The 18736-nt window shown below is 56.2% G+C and overlaps 1 protein-coding gene across 1 annotated transcript in view; it reads right to left on the bottom strand.

Moving 5' to 3' along the window:
• SIGLEC1 (sialic acid binding Ig like lectin 1) overlaps nucleotides 1-18110 on the bottom strand; it is a 72037-nt gene extending 53927 nt beyond the window's left edge. Inside the window, exons 1-7 of the mRNA XM_075931078.2 lie at nucleotides 17822-18110; nucleotides 8246-8327; nucleotides 5795-6154; nucleotides 5253-5549; nucleotides 3633-3896; nucleotides 1632-1886; nucleotides 408-707 (exon numbers count right to left, since the gene is read on the bottom strand). Of these exons, the coding sequence (XP_075787193.2) occupies nucleotides 408-707; nucleotides 1632-1886; nucleotides 3633-3896; nucleotides 5253-5549; nucleotides 5795-6154; nucleotides 8246-8294 (1525 nt within the window). The 5' untranslated portion in view covers nucleotides 8295-8327; nucleotides 17822-18110. The remainder of the gene's footprint in view (nucleotides 1-407; nucleotides 708-1631; nucleotides 1887-3632; nucleotides 3897-5252; nucleotides 5550-5794; nucleotides 6155-8245; nucleotides 8328-17821) is intronic.
• Between the last annotated feature and the right edge of the window lie 626 nt (nucleotides 18111-18736).

The following is an 18736-nucleotide window of genomic DNA, read 5'->3' as shown; positions in this document are numbered from 1 at the left end:
GCAGGGGGCAGGGGAACCTGACGCGCCGCCGCACCCTGGGCTGAAGGACAAGGGAGGCCTGGAACCAGAGGGCCCAGAACCCAGGGAAAACCTGGTGGGCAGAGGCTGTGAACCTGGGGCCAGAGGCACATGGCCCCTGGAGGAGGATGGGTGTTAGGCACCCGAGGGGGCAGGGGTCTCTCTTGTACTGGGGCCATTTTGAAGAGTCAGTTGTACTCCGTTCCTGCCCCTGTCCCCCTCCGGGGAGGGAGGTTAGCGCCAGCTGGCTGGGGCGCTGAGACCACGTGGCCCAGGGTCTGCCCTGTGAGGAGGTTCATGCTCCTCAGAGAAGGCCCCAAATCCGGGAGGGGGCGAGCGGCCGCTCTGTGGCAGCCCCCCCCAGCGGGAGCCCCCGAGGGCGCACTCACTTTGGGCGTGGAAGAGCCGGACGGCGGTGGCGTTGCCGTAGGCGTTGCTCGCCGTGCACCGGTACTGCCCGTCGTCCTCCGGCAGCACGTCCCGGAGCTCCAGCTTCAGGGAGTTGTGGGAGGCGGTGACGCTGAGGCGCTGGTTGGGGGCGGCATGGGAGCTGCTGCTGGCCAGGAGGGCCCCGTTGTGGTAGAGGGCCAGGGCCGAGAGCGGGTGGCTGTCCACCGTGCAGTGAACGATGGCCAGCCGCCCCTCCTGCGTCTCCTGGAACAAGGCGATCGCCAGCGCCCGCGGGGGGTCTGTGGGGGGAAGGGAGACACGGCATTGGGGCTGTGCCGAGCCGGGCGGTGAAGCGCTGTGGGGGAAGATGGGGGGAATCGCACCTGTTTGCCCCCCCCCCATCGCCCAGGCGGGGGGTCTCTCCTAGGGTGGCCATCTCTCCCAGACCACAGCCACAGCTGGCGGCCTGGGCTCTGGGGGGTGGCGGGGGGGGGGATCCCGGAGAGTCCACCCAGAGGCCGTGACCCCAGGCTGGGGGAGCCAGCGGCAGGTTGGCAGCGGGGCTGGGGCCTGGGTGTGGAGAAGCTGGGTGCAAAGCCTGGGGGTGCCGCACGCTCCCCCCACATCCCTACTTCCTGCACGTACGCTGGCCAGAGCGTGGGCGGGGCCAGACTGGCGGTTTAGGAAGGCAAAGCCTCCCCCGCCTGTGATTCCTGCTGCCCCTGTTAAACCTCCCCTAAATCGCGGCCTGGCCCCCACCCTGGTGGGAACTCAGTGCCCAGCGCTGCGCCTGGCACTGCGGGGTGGCTGGCACCCAGGGGCTCCGGTGGGGGGGCAGGCAGGGGCAGGAGCCATGGGGCTAGCCTCCTCCAAGCGGGGGAAGGGGCTTGTGGGCCACCCACATTCTCCTTCACCCAGAGACCTCCGTGGGCAAAGCTCTGCAGTTTGCCCCTCTCCTTGGCGAGCTCCTCCCATCGATTCATCATCGATTAACCCTTCATGATCCCGGTGCCCTGTGGCGTGGGGGGGTTGGGGAATCTCCATCGCTGGAGATATGGCAGGGCAGCTTGGCCAGACACCTCAGGACTGATCTGGATGGCGCGTGGTCCTGCCGTGAGCGCCGGGGACTGGATCCGGTGCTCTCGCGAGGCCCCCTCCTGCTCTAGGGCCCTGTGGGTCTGTGCCCAGGCGGGAGCTGCGCGCGCGTTGGGCGGCACACTTACAGAACACGCTCAGCCCGACGACCTGGGACATCTCGCTCCCTTTGTCGTTGTGCGCCTTGCACGCGTAGTAGCCGGTGTCGCTGGCGGCCACCTGGTGAAACACCAGGGCGCGGGCCGTGCCTGCCTTGAGCCAGACGTTGTTCTTGTACCAGCTGTAGGTGAGGTCCTGGCTGTCGTCGCCGGGCACGTCGCAGCTCAGCGTGACCCTCTGGCCTTCCTGGGTCTCCGCAGAAGGAGTCACCGAGAGCACGGCAGCTGCAGGGGACGACAGCAGGGTGGGTTAACGCTAGAAGGGGCGGGCAGATGGTCCAGTCTGACCGGCATTGCGTGGGCCACCAGCACCGCCCGGCCACCCCCTCACCCCTGCCCGAGTCACCCCACAATGTGACCGCCTTTGGGGCGCTAGATTGCTTTGCGCCACGGGCAGAGAACAGGGCGAGGTGCCCCAGTGCTCCGGACCCCTGCTGAGTCAGGGAACGGGGCACGTGGGACACACCCAGCTGAGCCTAGCCAACTTTCGGCACCCATGAGAGGGCAGCAGCCCGATTTGAAGGGCTACTGAGGGTCAAGCTTCTAGCCACGAATTGGACACCATCCGGATTCAAGAAGACAGTTATAAAGCTTTAAGAATATCAGAATGGCCAGGCTGGGTCAGACTAAAGGTCCATCTAGCTCAGTGTCCTGCCTGCCCACAGTGGCCAGTGCCAGGTGCTCCAGAGGGAGTGACCAGAACAGGTATCCTCACATGATCCCTCTCCTGTCATCCATTTCCAGACAAACAAAGGCCAGGGACACCGTCCCTACCCATCCTGGCTAAGAGCCATTGATGGACCTAACCTCCATGAATATGTCCAGCTCTTTTTTGAGCCCTATTCAGGTCCTGATCTTCACCACATCCTCTGGCAAGGAGTTCCACAGGTTGACTGCGCGCTGCGTGAAGACGCCATCCTCTCTGGGATGCAAGAGTAAATGGGGAGGAAGGCTGGGTTTGTGGTTAATCCACCTCATTGGGTCCTAGGAGATTTGGGACTCAGTTGTTCCTACACTTCAGGCGTGCTGTGTTTGGGCAAGTCCTTTACTCGCTCCGTGCCTCAGTTTCCCCATGTGTGAAAGAGAACTAGCAATACTTCCTTCTCCCAAAGGGTAGGATCATTGGTGCATGCGAGGCCCTCGGACATGAGGGTGATCAATCAAGCTGAGTATGAAACAGTTTTCCCATCTAACCAGAGGGTCGGGGGAAACCCCGGAGACATTAAAAACATGTTCCTGTCCAGAATTGGGACGAAAAGTCAAAATCTCAAATTTTTGTGAACAGGAGAAAAAATTGGTTTGGGTCAATGGCCTGTTTTGGGTTGATTTTGACCTTTGCCCCTTAACTTTTTTAGTCAAAATGTATGAACATTTCTTTAAAAAAAAAAGTCATTTTCAGCTTTAAAATGGTAACACTCCAATGTCAACACGTCAACACTGGTCAGCATTACCATTTCAGAAATGTTTCCTGTGACATTTTTGAGTGGCGAGAGTCCTTCCAACCGACCCTGCTTTGCAAACGGTTTGGGTTTTGACAAATCCGCATTTTATTACCAAACAAACCCAACTCCACATTCCTCGCAAAGTTCCCAGCCAACTCTAGCGAAAACCACTGGGGTAGGCGGTCCGTTGCATTAGGGTGGAGAGAATTTTGCTGGTTTGTGACAACACCCGTCTCTGGCCATCCTGGCCTAGATGAGGGACTGGTTTTAGGCCTCTTTGCTGCATGTGGTCACCTTGAAACCACGTGGCGGGCAACCCACGGCCTGCGTCACGCCGCTCATCCGTTTTGCTGAGGTGGCGCTTCCACCGGCACGGCTCCCCGCAGTGTCCACTGACCGGGACCAGTGATTCGTGGCCAGTGAGAACCACAGGAAGCCAGGCCAGTGGACGGGCAGTGTCCGCCAATCTCCCCCGGCCCACCGGTGGATTATCCCGAAGGGACCCGAGGCCCCCGTCTGCCATACTCACAGAAAACATACAGCACAACCGCTTCGGCCACTCCTGTCCCGACTGGGTTCTCCGCTTCGCAGTGGTACGGGCCGTAATCGTCCCGCGTCACGCTCTGCAGCGTCAGGCTCTGCTGGCTCGCCAGGGCGGCCTCGCCCTTGTACCACCGGTAGGCGGTGACGGCGGGGAAGCTGCTGTTCACGCTGCACGAGAGCGTCACGCTGTCGCCCACCCGGATGTTCTTCGCAGAGGGGCTGAGCGACGCCTTGGTGCCCTTCGGGGCGTCTGCAGGGGCGGCAGGGGAAGGAAGTGGCAGGCGAGGAATGAAGCACCTGACGGGCGCCGCCACAGACGGGAATCGCGGGAGGCTGGATCCGGGACTCCAGGCTGTTTCCAAACCGCGCCCCCTGGGCAGCACAGCCTGGGGCCTCGCCGCCCCCCGGAAAGGAGGCAGCAGCATGAGTAGGGACTGGAACGGGCTGGGCCCAGGAAGCCAGTGCCGTGGGGAGGACGTGGCTGCCGCACAGTCCCCATCGGCTAAGAGGAGCAAAACTTGATGGGGGAGGCTGGGTCGCCTCAGGCCCTCCCTGGAACTTCTTCACGCCCCCCCCAGGGAGTCACGCCCCCCCAGTTTGGGAACCCATGCTCTAATAGATTATTCAGAAGCTTCAGAGGGTAGCCAAGTTAGTCTGTATGACGGTGAGTTGGGGTTCCTCCAATCCTGCAGCCCCGTAGCAGCAAGAACAGACTCCACCCACCAGTAGAATAGAGGGGGTGTATTGCTTCTCCAGGGTACAGCACAGCATAGACATGATGTGGCTACAGGAGTCTGGGCCAGGATGCCTCAGACCCCCTTGAGATGGGGTCCCTGGACCCTTAGATTCCTAGCCCCCTCCTTAGTCTGTCTCCTTCATGGTTCCAGCCCCAGATTCCCCTTCCCCTGCACACTCACTTCCTTAGTTCCCTTGCTGCCCTCAACCGGTCTGACCGGTTGGGTCCTTGTCTATGTGACCTAGGCAGCCCACCTGCTAGGCAGTGCTCTGGACACCAGCCAGTAGGGGTCAGCCACAGCCCACAGCATAGCAACCCGCAAGGAACTGACACTACATTACCACATGTGGATGTGTCAGTGGGAATCACACTTCGCAGCGCGGGGGGGGGGGGGGAGCAGACAGCCCCCCCACTGCGTCACTGTACAGGATAAACTTAAAAAACAACAAATGGTCTGGTAGCACTTTATAGACAAACAAAACAGATCGATGGGATCATGAGCTTTTGTGGGCACAGCCCGCTTCTTAGATGTTTTGTTAGTCTATAAAGTGCTACCAGACTATTTTTTATCTAGCAGATTAGTAAGGCAGGATTTCCCTTTCCAGAAACCATGTTGTTTTCTCCCCATCTACAGGTCTGACAACTCTGTTCTAAACTACAGAGTCAAGCTTGGAAGAGGATTTAGGGAGCCCAGACGCCCATTTGAATCCAGCCATGAATTTCTGGGCGGGTGGCAGAGCACAACTAGCAGCATTGTGTGCAGAGAAGACTTCTTCTGTTCTTAAGACGTGACTTGGGCAATGGAGAAACCGCGGCCGGAGCGGCTGGTCCTCCCTCCCCATCCGCACGGCCCGCGTCTGAGCTACTCACATTTCACCTGCAGAGCGATTTCCCCCACTGCCTGCTTAGCGCCAACAGATACTTGGCAGGACAGTTTTTTGGAGTGGTCCTGCCAGGACAAGGAGGTCACCAGGGTCTCCTGGCGGAGGGCCCCAGCCGTGTCCAGTTGCACCGTCCCCACTACGGTGGCGCCCGGAGCATTGTAGCCCCTCCACTGCAGAGTGACGCTGTCGTACGGGCAGGCGTATGGACTGGAGCAGGTAAAGTTCACTCTCGTGCCCTCCCTTATGTCGTCTGGGGCAGCAATGGTCGGGCTGCTGGGGGCACCTAGGGATGGAAAGAACGGGGATATTCTGGGGTATCTGCAATGGGCTAGCAGCGCTGCCAGTTCATTCCTCCATCATGGTGCTGTACCCTTGGACATTCATGGCAGCACCAGGGATAGAACTCAGCTGCTGCAAAAGCAGGAGCTGCAGGAGACTCGCCCACAGCTGGCAGCAGTACAGGGCTCATGACACACACTGGAGCAGGTGTACTTTCACCCCCTCGGGCCAGCTCGTCTCCATACTCACCGGTAACTGTCAGCGTCACCCCACGTAGGTCTGACCAGCGGTCGCCCTCATTGATCTCGAACCTGAAGTTATACTTCCCGCTGTCCTCGGGCCTCAGGCCCCGTAGCAGCAGGGTGCAGTTCTGAGTGGCTGGGCTGCCCAGCAGCTCAGTGCGGCCCTGGAACTGGCCGTTGACCTCGCTGGGAGTGGCCGAGTGGTAGATCACGATGCGCTGTTCTTCGTAACCCTTGTACCAGATGGCCATGATGCCGTTCGTGGGGGTCACCGTGCTGGGGTAGCTGAAGGTGCAGGGGATCAGGACGCAGGAACCCTCCACGCCATGCAGAGTTTCGGGGTAGTTGACTCCCCACGAGCCAAAGGCTGCAGCAGACGGAGGGGAACAGAGCAAATCTACCCAGGCCATCAGTAGATCCCTGGGTAGAGATCCCTTCCGTTCTGGCCTTGCTACTCATCTGCCATGTCTCTCTGTGTGTAAGTCTGCGGGGCAGGGAGAGGGGCAGGGGCTTGAGCATCTCTCTTGGGCCCAGATTTTCAGAAGCGCCAACCAGCCGCAATTCCCCTTAAAGTCAAGGAGCCAAACCGGTTCCTGGGGTAACTCCGTTCAAGTTAACAGAGTCATCCCAGTCGGGAATTTGTCCTAGAGTGAGCGGCTGGTGCTTTTATTGGGCCCAGAAGCTGGGCGTCCAAAATCAGGAAGTTTGGGGTGCTGTCACTCATTGCCTCAGTTTGCCTGTCTGTAAAATGGGGATAAAGACGCACCACCTGTGTTCTGTGTCCTAAGTGTAACAGAAATACAAATACTTAATGCCACCTGCTGCAAAAAGATTGGTTAATTAAGGTTTGTTCAGAACTTTAGGGCCAGAAAATGCTCCGTTGTTTGATTCTACTTCCACCCACGCTGTGTAAAACCAGGGAGTTCTGCCCTGGGAGAATATATAGGGCTCCAGTCCGGCATTGTTCCTGAACTTAGGAGAGAGAATGCGCCAAGCTCGGGATTAGAACACAAGCACAGCTACACTGGGTCAGGCCAATGGTCCAGCTAACCCAGTGTCCTGTTTTCCACAGTGGTTAATGCCAGGGGTTAACAGGGAATGAACAGAACAGGTAGCCATCAAGTGACCCCTTCCCTGTCACCCATTCCAGGCTAGTGGCACCCAGAGCAGGGGCATGTATTCCTGGCCATCTTGGCTAATATTCTTTTCTGAAGCCTGTTATAGCTTTGGCCTTCACAGCGTCCCCTGGCAAGGAGTTCCACAAGTTAACTTTGCACTGTGTGCAGAAATACTTCCTTTTGTTTATTTTAAACCCACTGTCTATACATTTCAGTGGGTAACCCCTGACTCTTGTGTTGTGAGACAGCGTCAGTAACACTTCCCGACTCACTTTCTTCACTCCATGCATTGATTAACCTTTATCACATCCCTCCTTAGGCGCCTCTTTTCCAAACTGAACAGTCACAGTCTTTTGAATCTCTCCTCATATGGAAGCTGTTCCATCCCCCTAATCATTTTTGTTGCCCTTTGTCATGATTATGAGGGTTAGCCAGCAGCCTGGGGACTAAGGGGTTAACTACACCTAGCCAGGTGGAGTGGCCAATAGGAATGTAGGTCGGAATTTCAAACTGGGACAAAGGAATTTGGGTTTTTCCCTCCTTTGTCTCTCTGACAGTTCCTCTGCAGCTACAGAGAGAGGCATACAGACACGCCTCTCTCCCCAAGGAACAATCCTTCACTTTCTGTAAGTAGGGTAAAGTTTAGATAAATCCATTCGGTTTTATTGTTTTAAGGTTTGGGAATGGGATCTGAGATCTGGGCACCGTTCAAAAGATGTTTTGGCTTTTCTTTGTAACTAAATTCTAGGCCCATGACGTCTCTCCAAGTGTATATTTTGTTATCTTTCCATCTAGTCACTATGCTTGCAACAGGAATATTGTTGTAATAATAAAAGTTCTTTCTCCTTCCTTTTTATTAACCTAGCATTGGTTAATTGTGTGCCCTGATTTTTATTTTCAGGGTGAGTTTCTCAAATAGTCTCTCGCCTGGTCTATTTATTAATATTTGGGTGGTGGCAGTGGAAGTTTTATTCCCAAAATCTAGGGTTTTAAGATTTTGGGGGAAGTTTTATGCCAAAGCCTGGTAGATAAGGTTTTGGGGTACACTTGCTGGCCCCCACTTCTGCATTTATTGTGCCAGGGTGGGGAAGGAGCCATGACGCCCTTCCTGGTGCAATTCCATTGTTAATACATCTTTTGAGTTGGGGTGACCAGAACTGTAGGCAGTACTCAAAGCATGAGTGTACCAGGAGTTATAGAGCAGGATTATGATACTTTCTGCCTGATTATTTAGCCTTTTCCCAATGGTCCAAACCGTGAGCTGTGCCAGGCAGAGGGAGGAGAGGGGCAGCACAGAACGTCATTGATCATTATTGCTAGGGTTACACTTGGCACCGTACCTTGCTGGACGTGGCTGGCCAGGAAGATAAGCTGCAGTAAGAAGGGCATGGCTGCTCCCGCTGGGCGAGGTTATGGAAGATCCTGGTGGAACGGAAAAGAGGATCATTCAGTAGGCTCTCGTGGGATGGTTAGTTTTTATGATAAGGGCCTGTCACCCATTCCCAGCCTCTGACAAACAGGAGCTAGGGACACCATTCTTGCCCAACCTGGTTAATAGCCACTGACGGACCTATTGTCCATGAATTTATCTAGCTCTTTTTGGAACCCTGTTAAAGTCCTGGTCTTCAGAACATCCCCTGGCGAGGAGTTCCACAGGTTGTGTGAAGAGTACTGCCTTTGGTTTGCTTTAAACCACAGATACGATGCAGGCTGAGAAGCAGTAGGGCAGGGTTCCTCCATGCTGCCCTTCCGCTGTGCTGCAACCGCAACCAGATGTAGTCTTCATGGCCCAGCGAATCCTTGGCCCCTCTGCTCAGACTAAGGGTCATCTGCCTGCAAGGCCTGGGGCCAAGACCCCACTCATCTCACCTGGATTATGCTGAACACCCATCAAACGGCTTTTGTTTGCAACGGGATACATTTGGCTCTCAACTGAACCAGGACCGGGGTAGAGGAACGCCGCTGACTCCTGCATGGTTACTCCGGATTCACACTACAGCCACCGGAATCTGGATTCTGTTCTCTACAGTGACTCCACCGCAGCTGGAAAAACACGTACCTGGCCTTCCTGTGGTCCAGGGACGGGGGCGTGGGGCATTGCGTGTGTGCGGGGGGCGGGGGAGCGTAACCTAGCTCCATGGCCTTGTTAAACCAGACCCCTCCAGAGAGGGTGTTGGTTGGAGACCTCACCTGTCACTTACCTGCTGCTTGAAGATAACCCCCTCCTGATTGGACAACCCACTAGTTCTGGGCAGCCAATGAGAGGCCTTAGACAAAACTACCTTTCTGCATGGCTTGTTTGGAAGCTCTGGTGGGAGAGGTCCAGGTTGGATATTAGGGAAAACTATTTCACTAGGAGGGTGGGGAAGCCCTGGGATGGGTTCCCTAGGGAAGTAGTGGAGTCTCCATCCCTAGAGGTATTTAAGTCTCAGCTTGACAAAGTCCTGGCTGGATTGATTTAATTGGGATCGATCCTGCCTTGAGTAGGGGGCTGGACTTGATGGCCTCCTAAGGTCTCTTCCAGCTCTATGATTCTATGAACACACACACACCTATAGTATAGGAGAACATTTTAACCTCCCTGGACATTCAATAAGAGATTTAAAAGCAGCCTTACTTCTACAAAAGAATTTTATCATCCAATTACAGAGGGAGCCGGTGGAACTGGGGTTCATTTATAAGTTCCAACGCTATCCACTTAGGCTTGAATAAAGATCTTAACTGGTTATCGCACTACAAAGACAACTTCCCTGCCTTTGATATTCGCATCCTCACTTCAAATGCTGTGAATGAAACTCATCCACCCTGACTTAATTAGCTTCATTAACACTGGTCCTACAATTGACAGGTAGCTTCCTTTGCTGTTACATATCCTTTGGATTCTATATTTCCACTTCAACTCATCTGATGAAGTGGGTTTTACTCACCAACGCTCATGACCTAGTACCTTTTTTAGACTTGAAGTCAGTATTTATACTAATCTATTGTCCTTTCAATAGACCCCTTGTATGGCTGCGAGACCTGGCGTACTAAAAAGTCTTCAAATCACCAGCTACAGACATTCCTAAACAGATGCCTGAGGTCCATCCTTCACAGCAAACGGCAAGACTTTGTCACAAGTGAGGAGCTTTGGAACAGCGCAGGACAAGAACCACTTGACATTCAAATCAAGAGAAGAAAGTGGGGCTGGCGAGGCCACACTCTCAGAAAACCATCTTCCAGCATAGTCCGCCAAGCTCTCCCATGGAACCCGCAAGGAAAACGCAAAAGAGGAAGACCTTGGACAACGTGGAGAAGATTTACTGAGACTGAAAGACAACAACTGGGGCACTCCTGGAGTCAGCTGGAAGTTTTGTCTCAAGACAGAGTAAAGTGGAGGAGACTTGCAGATGACCTATGCTCCACTCGGAGTACAAAGGTTTAAGAAGTTTGCCCTTTCAAGGTCTAAGGATTCAGTGAATTGGAATATTAGTCATCTTTTCTCTGTAATCCATACAATATTAAGCACTCCTGGCCCTGGTCTACACTAGGGCTTTATTTCGAAATAACCCTCCTTAGGTCAAATGAATAAGCAGAGTGTCCACACTACCAAACCCTTTATTTTGAAATAACGGGCCGCTTATTTCGAAATCTGGACTCCTGCTTTCCTCAGGGAATAACACTTCCTTTGAAAATCGTTATTTCGAAATAGCGTTAGTGTGGACCCTCCGCTGCCGCTACTTTGAAATAACGACTTCCCAGAGTCATTCGAACGAATTACTCCCCAGTGCTTCCTGGGGCGCTAAGTCGAGATGGTGCGTCCGCATTCACGGAGCCTGCCTTGGACTCATTACGAGGCTTCCCCGCAGTGTGGACGCGCTAGGTCGATTTTGTAAAATTGGGAGTTATTCAATCGATTTTAGTTATTTCGAACTAGTTTCCTAGTGTAGACGTGCCCTGGTGTGGTGCCTACTGAGGTCTATGTGATTTGTTGAAACAGCAGCACCTAGGGCATATAGGAAGAACAGCACCTGATGCATTACTCATCCGTTTTCTAGGTCCAACCACAGAAAGGGAGGGGTGAAAGGGGCCAGAGAGGTCTAGTCTGGCCCCCTGGCCTGAGGCGGGGCCCAGATGTCGTTATGGGGATGGCTCAGAGTCTGAGAGCAGGATGGCCTAGCAGTTAGGTGAGCTAGTTAGGAGGGTTGGGAGGTCTAGGTTCTGTGTTTATCCCTAGGTCTATGAATAAACAGAGGTGAGGAGCAATGCTGATGCTATGCCCATGGGAGTGCTAGTAGTACTGAAGATAGAGTACGTTGCAAACAGCCCTCTATGGGCACCCTTTACCATCTACATCCTCCACTCTGGGACACTAGCAAAGACAGACCCCGAGATCTCCAGCGAAGGCCAGAAGCTGTCGTCGCAGGCTTTTATCCCTGGCCCAGGCCAGCTGCTTGCTGGGGACAAGACCACATGCTTCCCCCCAGGCATAGCATGCTCCGGACAGTTTTGGGGCCAATTTTATTTAATCTTTTTATCGCTGACCTTGGCACCAAAAGTGGAAGTGTCCTGATAAAATTTGCGGATGACACAAAGTTGGGAGCTATTGCCAATTCAGAAAAGGATCGGGATATCATACAGGAAGATCTGGATGATCTTGTAAATTGGAGTGATAGCAATAGGATGAAATTGAATAGTGAGAAGTGTAAGGTTATGCATTTAGGGATTAATAACAAGAATTTTAGTTATAACCTGGGGACACATCAGTTGGAAGTAACGGAGGAGGAGAAGGACCTCGGAGTCCTGGTTGATTATAGGATGACTATGAGCCACCATTGTGACATGTCCATGAAAAAGGCTAATACGGTCTTGGGATGTATTAAGCGAGGTATTTCCAGTAGAGATAAGGAGGTGTTAGTGCCATTATACAAGGCATTGGTGAGACCCCAGTTGGAATACTGTGTGCGGTTCTGGTCTCCCATGTTTAAGAAGGGTGAATTCAAACTGGAACAGGTACAAAGAAGGGCCACTAGGATGATCCGAGGAATGGAAAACCTGTCTTATGAAAGGAGACTCAAGGAGCTTGGCTTGTTTACTTTAACCAAAAGAAGGCTGAGGGGAGATATGATTGCACTCTTTAAATATATTAGAGGGATAAATACCAGGGAGCGAGAGGAATTATTTAAGTTTAATACTAATGTGGACACAAGAACAAATGGATATAAGCTGGCTAGTAGGAAGTTTAGACGTGAGATTAGACGAAGGTTTCTAACCATTAGAGGAGTGAGGTTCTGGAACGGCCTTCCAAGGGAAGTAGTGGGGGCAAAAGATCTATCTGGTTTCAAGATTAAATTAGATGGGTTTACGAAGGGGATGGTTTGATGAGATAACATGATCTTGGTAACTAACTGACCATTCATTATCAGAGGTAAATAGGTCAATGGAGGGATGATAGGAGTTACTATAGAGAATTTCTGGGTGTCTGGCTGATGAGTCTTGCCCACATGCTCAGGGTTTAGCTGATCGCCATATTTGGGGTCGGGAAGGAATTTTCCTCCAGGGTAGATTGGCAGAGACCCTGGAGGTTTTTCGCCTTCCTCTGTAGCATGGGGCACAGATCACAGCTGGAGGATTCTCTGCATCTTGGGGTCTTCAAAGTATTTGAAGGCTTCAATATCTGAGACATAGGTGAGAGGATTATTCTAGGAGGGGTGGTTGAGATTCTGTGGCCTGCACTGTGCAGGGGGTCAGACTAGATGATCATAATGGTCCCTTCTGACCTTAAAGTCTAGGAGTCTATGAGGCTTGGAAAACGAAGCCAGTTGAAAGTGCGACGAGTTTTGACACAACTTTTTTTTTACTGGAAAATGTTTGTGGTTTAATTTGGTGATTTTTTCGCAGGCCGGGCCTTTTCCAAAAGGTGAAATCTGGGCAAGCGTGACGGTGACAACTTTCCGACCTGCTTTGCAAACAGCATCTGCGTTTCCCAGCCATCTCCAGGGTGCAAGTTTGCGGTGCGGGGGGTAGGACAGGCCAGTTGCGATTGCCACCTGGTCCGCTCGGGGCTCCCCGCTGGAAAATGATCCACCCCCTCATGGCTGAATGGCAAAGCTCAGTGGGGGATACGCCCCCACCCAGGGCATCCCACTGGGAATTAGGGGCCTATGTGTTTGTCCCAACTTGGCGCCAAAGACGACCGCCACATTACCGCGCTGACCCAGGCGGGCGGGGTGCCAGAGAGCCTGCAGGGCCGAGAAGGAAGTGAAGGTCCCGTCTCCCTGCAGGGTCCCAGCTGGTTCCCCACACGCTTTGCCACTAAGTTTCGTTTCTCTGTGCTCCTGCCCTGGTTTTACAGTTTCGTTTTCACCAGGCCTGTCAGTTGTGGGGGCGGGGAACGGGGCAACTGCCCCACGCCCTGGTGAGTCAACTCCAGCGGCTACTATGGCAGCAAAGGCACTCGGAGCCCCAAGCCCTTTAAACTGCAGCTGGAGTGCCATGTGGCGCGTTCCGGGTGGCTTTTTGGGCTGCCTGGGTTGCCACATGGTGCGTTCCGGGCAGCTCTAAGGGCTGCTGGGGGAGGCAGGGGTGCAACGTGGCATGCTCAGGGCAGTTCTTAGGGCTGCTGGGGGAGGCAGGGGTGCAACGTGGCACACTCCGGGCAGTTCTTAGGGCTCCTGGGGGATGCGGAGATGCCACATGGCATGCCCCGGGTGGCTCAAGGGCTGCCTGGGGAGGCGGAGGTGCCACCTGGTGCGTTCTGGGTGGCTTTTAGATCTGCCTGGGATGCCACATGGTGGCTCTGGGTGGCTCTTAGGGCTTCCTGGAGAGGCGGGGGTACCACGTGGTGCGTTCCGAGTAGCTCTTAGGGCTGCCTGGGGTGCCACATGGCACATTCCTGGTGGCTCTTAGGGCTGCTGGGGGAGGCAGGGGTGTAACGTGGCATATTCTGGGCAGTTCTTAGGGCTGCTGGGGGAGGCAGGGGTGTAACGTGGCATATTCTGGGCAGTTCTTAGGGCTGCTGGGGGAGGCAGGGGTGTAACGTGGCATATTCTGGGCAGTTCTTAGGGCTGCTGGTGGAGGCAGGGGTGTAACGTGGCATATTCCGGGCAGTTCTTAGGGCTGCTGGGGGAGGCAGGGGTGTAACGTGGCATATTCCGGGCAGTTCTTAGGGCTGCTGGGGGAGGCAGGGGTGTAACGTGGCATATTCCGGGCAGTTCTTAGGGCTGCTGGGGGAGGCAGGGGTGTAACGTGGCATATTCCGGGCAGTTCTTAGGGCTGCTGGGGGAGGCAGGGGTACAACGTGGCATGCTCCGGACAATTCTTAGGGCTGCTGGGGAATGAGGGGGTGCCGCATGGCGCGTTCCGGGCAGATCTTAGGGCTGCCAGAGGAGGCGTGGGCACTGCGTGGCATGTGCCGGGCAGTTCTTAGGGCTGCCAGAGGAGGCATGGGCACTGCGTGGCATGTTCCACGCAGTTCTTAGGGCTGCCAGAGGAGGTGTGGGCACTGCGTGGCATGTTCCACGCAGTTCTTAGGGCTGCCAGAGGAGGCGTGGGCATTGCGTGGCATGTTCCACGCAGTTCTTAGGGCTGACAGAGGAGGCATGGGCACTGCGTGGCATGTTCCACGCAGTTCTTAGGGCTGCCAGAGGAGGCGTGGGCACTGCGTGGCATGTTCTGGGCAATGCTTAGGGCTGCCGGAGGAGGCGTGGGCACTGAGTGGCATGTTCCGGGCAGTTCTTAGGGCTGCCGGAGGAGGCGTGGGCACTGCGTGGCATGTTCTGGGCAATGCTTAGGGCTGCCGGAGGAGGCGTGGGCACTGAGTGGCATGTTCCGTGCAGATTTTAGGGCTGCCGGAGGAGGCGTGGGCACTGCGTGGCATGTTCCGGGCAATGCTTAGGGCTGCCGGAGGAGGCGTGGGCACTGAGTGGCATGTTCCGGGCAGTTCTTAGGGCTGCCAGAGGAGGCGTGGGCACTGCGTGGCATGTTCCGGGCAATGCTTAGGGCTGCCGGAGGAGGCGTGGGCACTGCGTGGCATGTTCCGGGCAGTTCTTAGGGCTGCTGGGGAATGGGGGTGCGCCGCATGGCGCGTTCCAGGCAGTTCTTAGGGCTGCCAGAGGAGGCGTGGGCACTGAGTGGCATGTTCCGGGCAGTTCTTAGGGCTGCCAGAGGAGGCGTGGGCACTGCGTGGCATGCTCCGGGCAGTTCTTAGGGCTGCCAGAGGAGGTGTGGGCACTGCGTGGCATGTTCCGGGCAATGCTTAGGGCTGCCGGAGGAGGCGTGGGCACTGAGTGGCATGTTCCGTGCAGTTCTTATGGCTGCCAGAGGAAGCGTGGGCACTGCGTGGCATGTTCCGGGCAGTTCTTAGGGCTGCCGGAGGAGGCGTGGGCACTGCGTGGCATGTTCCGGGCAGTTCTTAGGGCTGCCAGAGGGGGCGTGGGCACTGCGTGGCATGTTCCACGCAGTTCTTAGGGCTGCCAGAGGAGGCGTGGGCACTGAGTGGCATGTTCCGGGCAATGCTTAGGGCTGCCGGAGGAGGCGTGGGCACTGAGTGGCATGTTCCGGGCAGTTCTTAGGGCTGCCGGAGGAGGCGTGGGCACTGCGTGGCATGTTCCGGGCAGTTCCTAGGGCTGCCAGAGGAGGCGTGGGCATTGCGTGGCGTGCTCTAAGCACTGCTGGGGGTAGGCAACATGGTCCAGGTGCCATTGATAGTTGGCTGCCCTTGGCCCCGCCCCGTCTGCCTGAAGCCACACCCCTTTCTGGAGCATGGAGCTACCCTCCTCCCGCCCGCGTCCAGGGGCCCGGCGAGGCTGTCGGCTCACCTGGGTTTCTCTGGCAGCTCTCTGAAGCAAGGGATGCTGGGACGCGGGTTAGGCCTGTGGGTGGTCCAAGAACCACTTGTGGCATTGGGATCTGAATGTGGGTTTGAACAGCCCCAAGGCTCTGGGGGTCTGGGTCTGACCCCTCTCGCGGTGCTGGCTGTGGTGGTCCAGGGGCTAGGGCACTAGTCACAGATGCAGGGGGTCTGGGGGCTGCTCCTAGTTCTGCATGACCCTGGGCAACTCTCGTGGTCTCTGCCCCCACCCCCCCGTTAGCTTGATTTGATGGGAATACCCAGCTCCCGTCTAGCGCGCCTCATCCCGCACGCTCAAGGTGCTTTACAAAGGAGGGCAGTATCCCCATTTTACAGATGGGGAAACCGAGGCACAGGGTTGTCTGAGGTCACTCCCCAGACCAGGAATGGAAGGCTGCTGTCCTGACTGCCAGGCCGGTGCTCTGCCCACTAGCCCGCAAAGCCTTAGCTTATGAACTCTTTGGGGCAGGGACCGTGGGTCTGGGCAGAGCCCAGCGCAATGGGGCCTGATTGGGGTTAGGGTCTCTCAGTGCCGCTGTGACATATGAGAGATGGGTCCAATGCAAACCCACAGGTCTCAGCCCCACGTGTTACAGCTGGGACCCATCTCACTGTGGCGAGCACCGCCCCAGAGGCTCCCCTGCCTCAGGACAGGCCCCCCAGCTGCATTCCAGGGAAAGGGGAAAAACCGCGACACCTGGCAATTTGGAAATGCAGTGGCAATGCATCCTGGGAGTTGTAGTTGAAGGGCCACCTGTCTCCATTCACCTCTCTGGGATGGGCTTCCCAGCTGGACTACACCTTCCATGATGCATTACTGCCTTCCTGGAGCCCCAGGGGGGCAGCACTACGGGCCCCTCCCACGCAGCCCATTCCTTCGGGAGCGGGGGAACGAGCGAGGGGGAGTCTCTGGCCACAGCTCCCTTCTTCTCCTCCCCCACAACCAAGGAGGAAGAGCACACCAGAGAGATGCAAGCCGTACCTGCAGGAGCCCACGACTGGCCAACATCAACTTCCCGTTAGCTACTCAGGCCCTTTGGGAATTGTCCAGTGCCCAACCCTGCAGCAGGGAGTTCTGCAGGTTAGCTGTACCTTGTGCATGGAAGTGGGATGACACCTGCCCACTGGCTGAACTGGGGACCTCCAGAGCAGAGAAGTACAAGTGAAAGACCAGGACGGTGGAGTCATTCATCTCTAGCTAGCAGCACAGAACAGGGCTGCTAACACCCTCCCTGTGGATTCCAGGCAGCCCGTTTCCTTTCAATTCACCAGTCTCCCGCTTGTCCCTTCACCCCTCTTAGCTCCTGGTACTTCTGGCAACCATGCAGCAGAGAATCTGCCTTTATTGGCCGAGGGTGCGCGGCCGAGCCTGATTTTCAGCAGGCTCCTGTAGGCTGACGGGAAGACCCATTTCTCTCCTTCCCCCGCAGGGACACGTCCTCTCTGTGGTCCTGGCAAAGGTGCCCAGGGGCCCGTCCTGGGGTGCACACAGCCCTGGGTCACTGCCAGAGGCAGCCGGGTGCCGGGGGTGCACACCGCTCTAGGGGAGGCAGGACCTAGGGGCTGTGCCAGGTGCTTGTGGCTCTAGAAACTCCCCATAAGGGAGCAGACCCTTCTCCCCATGCCTGGCTCCATCCAGGGCCACCAGTGCTGAGAAGCACCGTGGTGGGGTTCCCAGCTTCCCACCGACCTTCTCGGGTCCCCTCCTTGTGCTGGATTCCGGCAGGTGTCTGCGTGGGGTCACTTCCCCCCCCCCGAGGTCTCCCCACTCCTCGCATCCTTTCCGAAGGCCCGTGCTGCCTAACGCCCAGCTGATGTCTCACCGACTCCCTTCCTTAGCTCTGGCTCCCCCCTGGAACGCCACCCCCGGGCCCGGCCTGAGCCTGCAGCCCGACGAGCTGTCCTCTGATAGGATCCGAACTGTGCTGCATTCTGGGTCTCCGCATGTCACCCCGGGACCACCCTGCACCCAAGCAGTGCCCGATGACACCCCCCTTATCCCCGAGTCCAGCCGCAAGGGCCCCCCAGGACACGACACGCCCCCGCCGGGGGTCCCGAACGGGGCTGGAGGAGCAGGAAACGTTACCTTCTCAGAGAGCAGCTGCCTTAGGAAATCCCCTCCGGCCCGACGAGCTGCCGTCTGTGCCCACTGGCTCCGGGGAGAGTGATTTCATCCCAGGCTGGAGAGAAATCTGGGTGAATGGGCCACTTCCCCTTTCTGGCCTTGTCATGGCTCTGCTTTGGGGAAGCGCCTGGTGCCGTCAGCTGTTTGGCTGCTCTGACCCTTCGCACATTTAGCAGCGGGTGCAGGCTGGTGCTGGGGAAAGGGCCGGCGGGCAGCCTCCCCCTGGCCCAGCAGGGCTTGCCTGGCCCCGGATGGCACCTCCACGCAGCCCAGAGGGGGTTGAGTGAGGGCAGCATCTCAGCCCCCGGTGGCGGGGCTGGTGGGGGAACAAGTTCCGGAGGGTGTGCCAGTCATCTTCTTCCTAGCAAGCCCCATTATTATGCTTAAAAGAAGCACAGGGGATCTTTTTCAGGGGGATAAGGCAACATGCCACATTTATTGATAATATAATAAAGTAGCATGCACACACACACACGCGCACACACACACACACACACACGCACACACACACACCACGCCACACACACACACACACACACCACGCCACACACACACACACACACACACCACGCACACACCACGCCACACGCACACACACACACACACACACCACGCACACACACACACACACACACACACACACACACACACACACACACACGTCCTGCTGATGGAATAGCTACCAGTGTGTTGCGCGACCCAACCTATTGACCAGACAGGTTGGGTGCGAGGAAGGAGCTGGGTTCGTGTCAGTCCGGACTGATGCGCCACTTGGCAGGAGCGGCCCGATGCAGGCTGCGGCAGCCGGCGCCCCAGGTGGAACGTGCGATCGGTGCCCCGCCTGCTGGACCATCAGTGGGGTGACGTCATCGTCGG

The sequence above is a fragment of the Pelodiscus sinensis genome, chromosome 4 (assembly GCF_052426305.1).
Source record: "Pelodiscus sinensis isolate ZL-2025 chromosome 4, ASM5242630v1, whole genome shotgun sequence".
In the NCBI taxonomy this organism is placed as follows: Eukaryota; Metazoa; Chordata; order Testudines; family Trionychidae; genus Pelodiscus; species Pelodiscus sinensis.
This window is presented reverse-complemented; position numbering and strand designations above follow the sequence as displayed.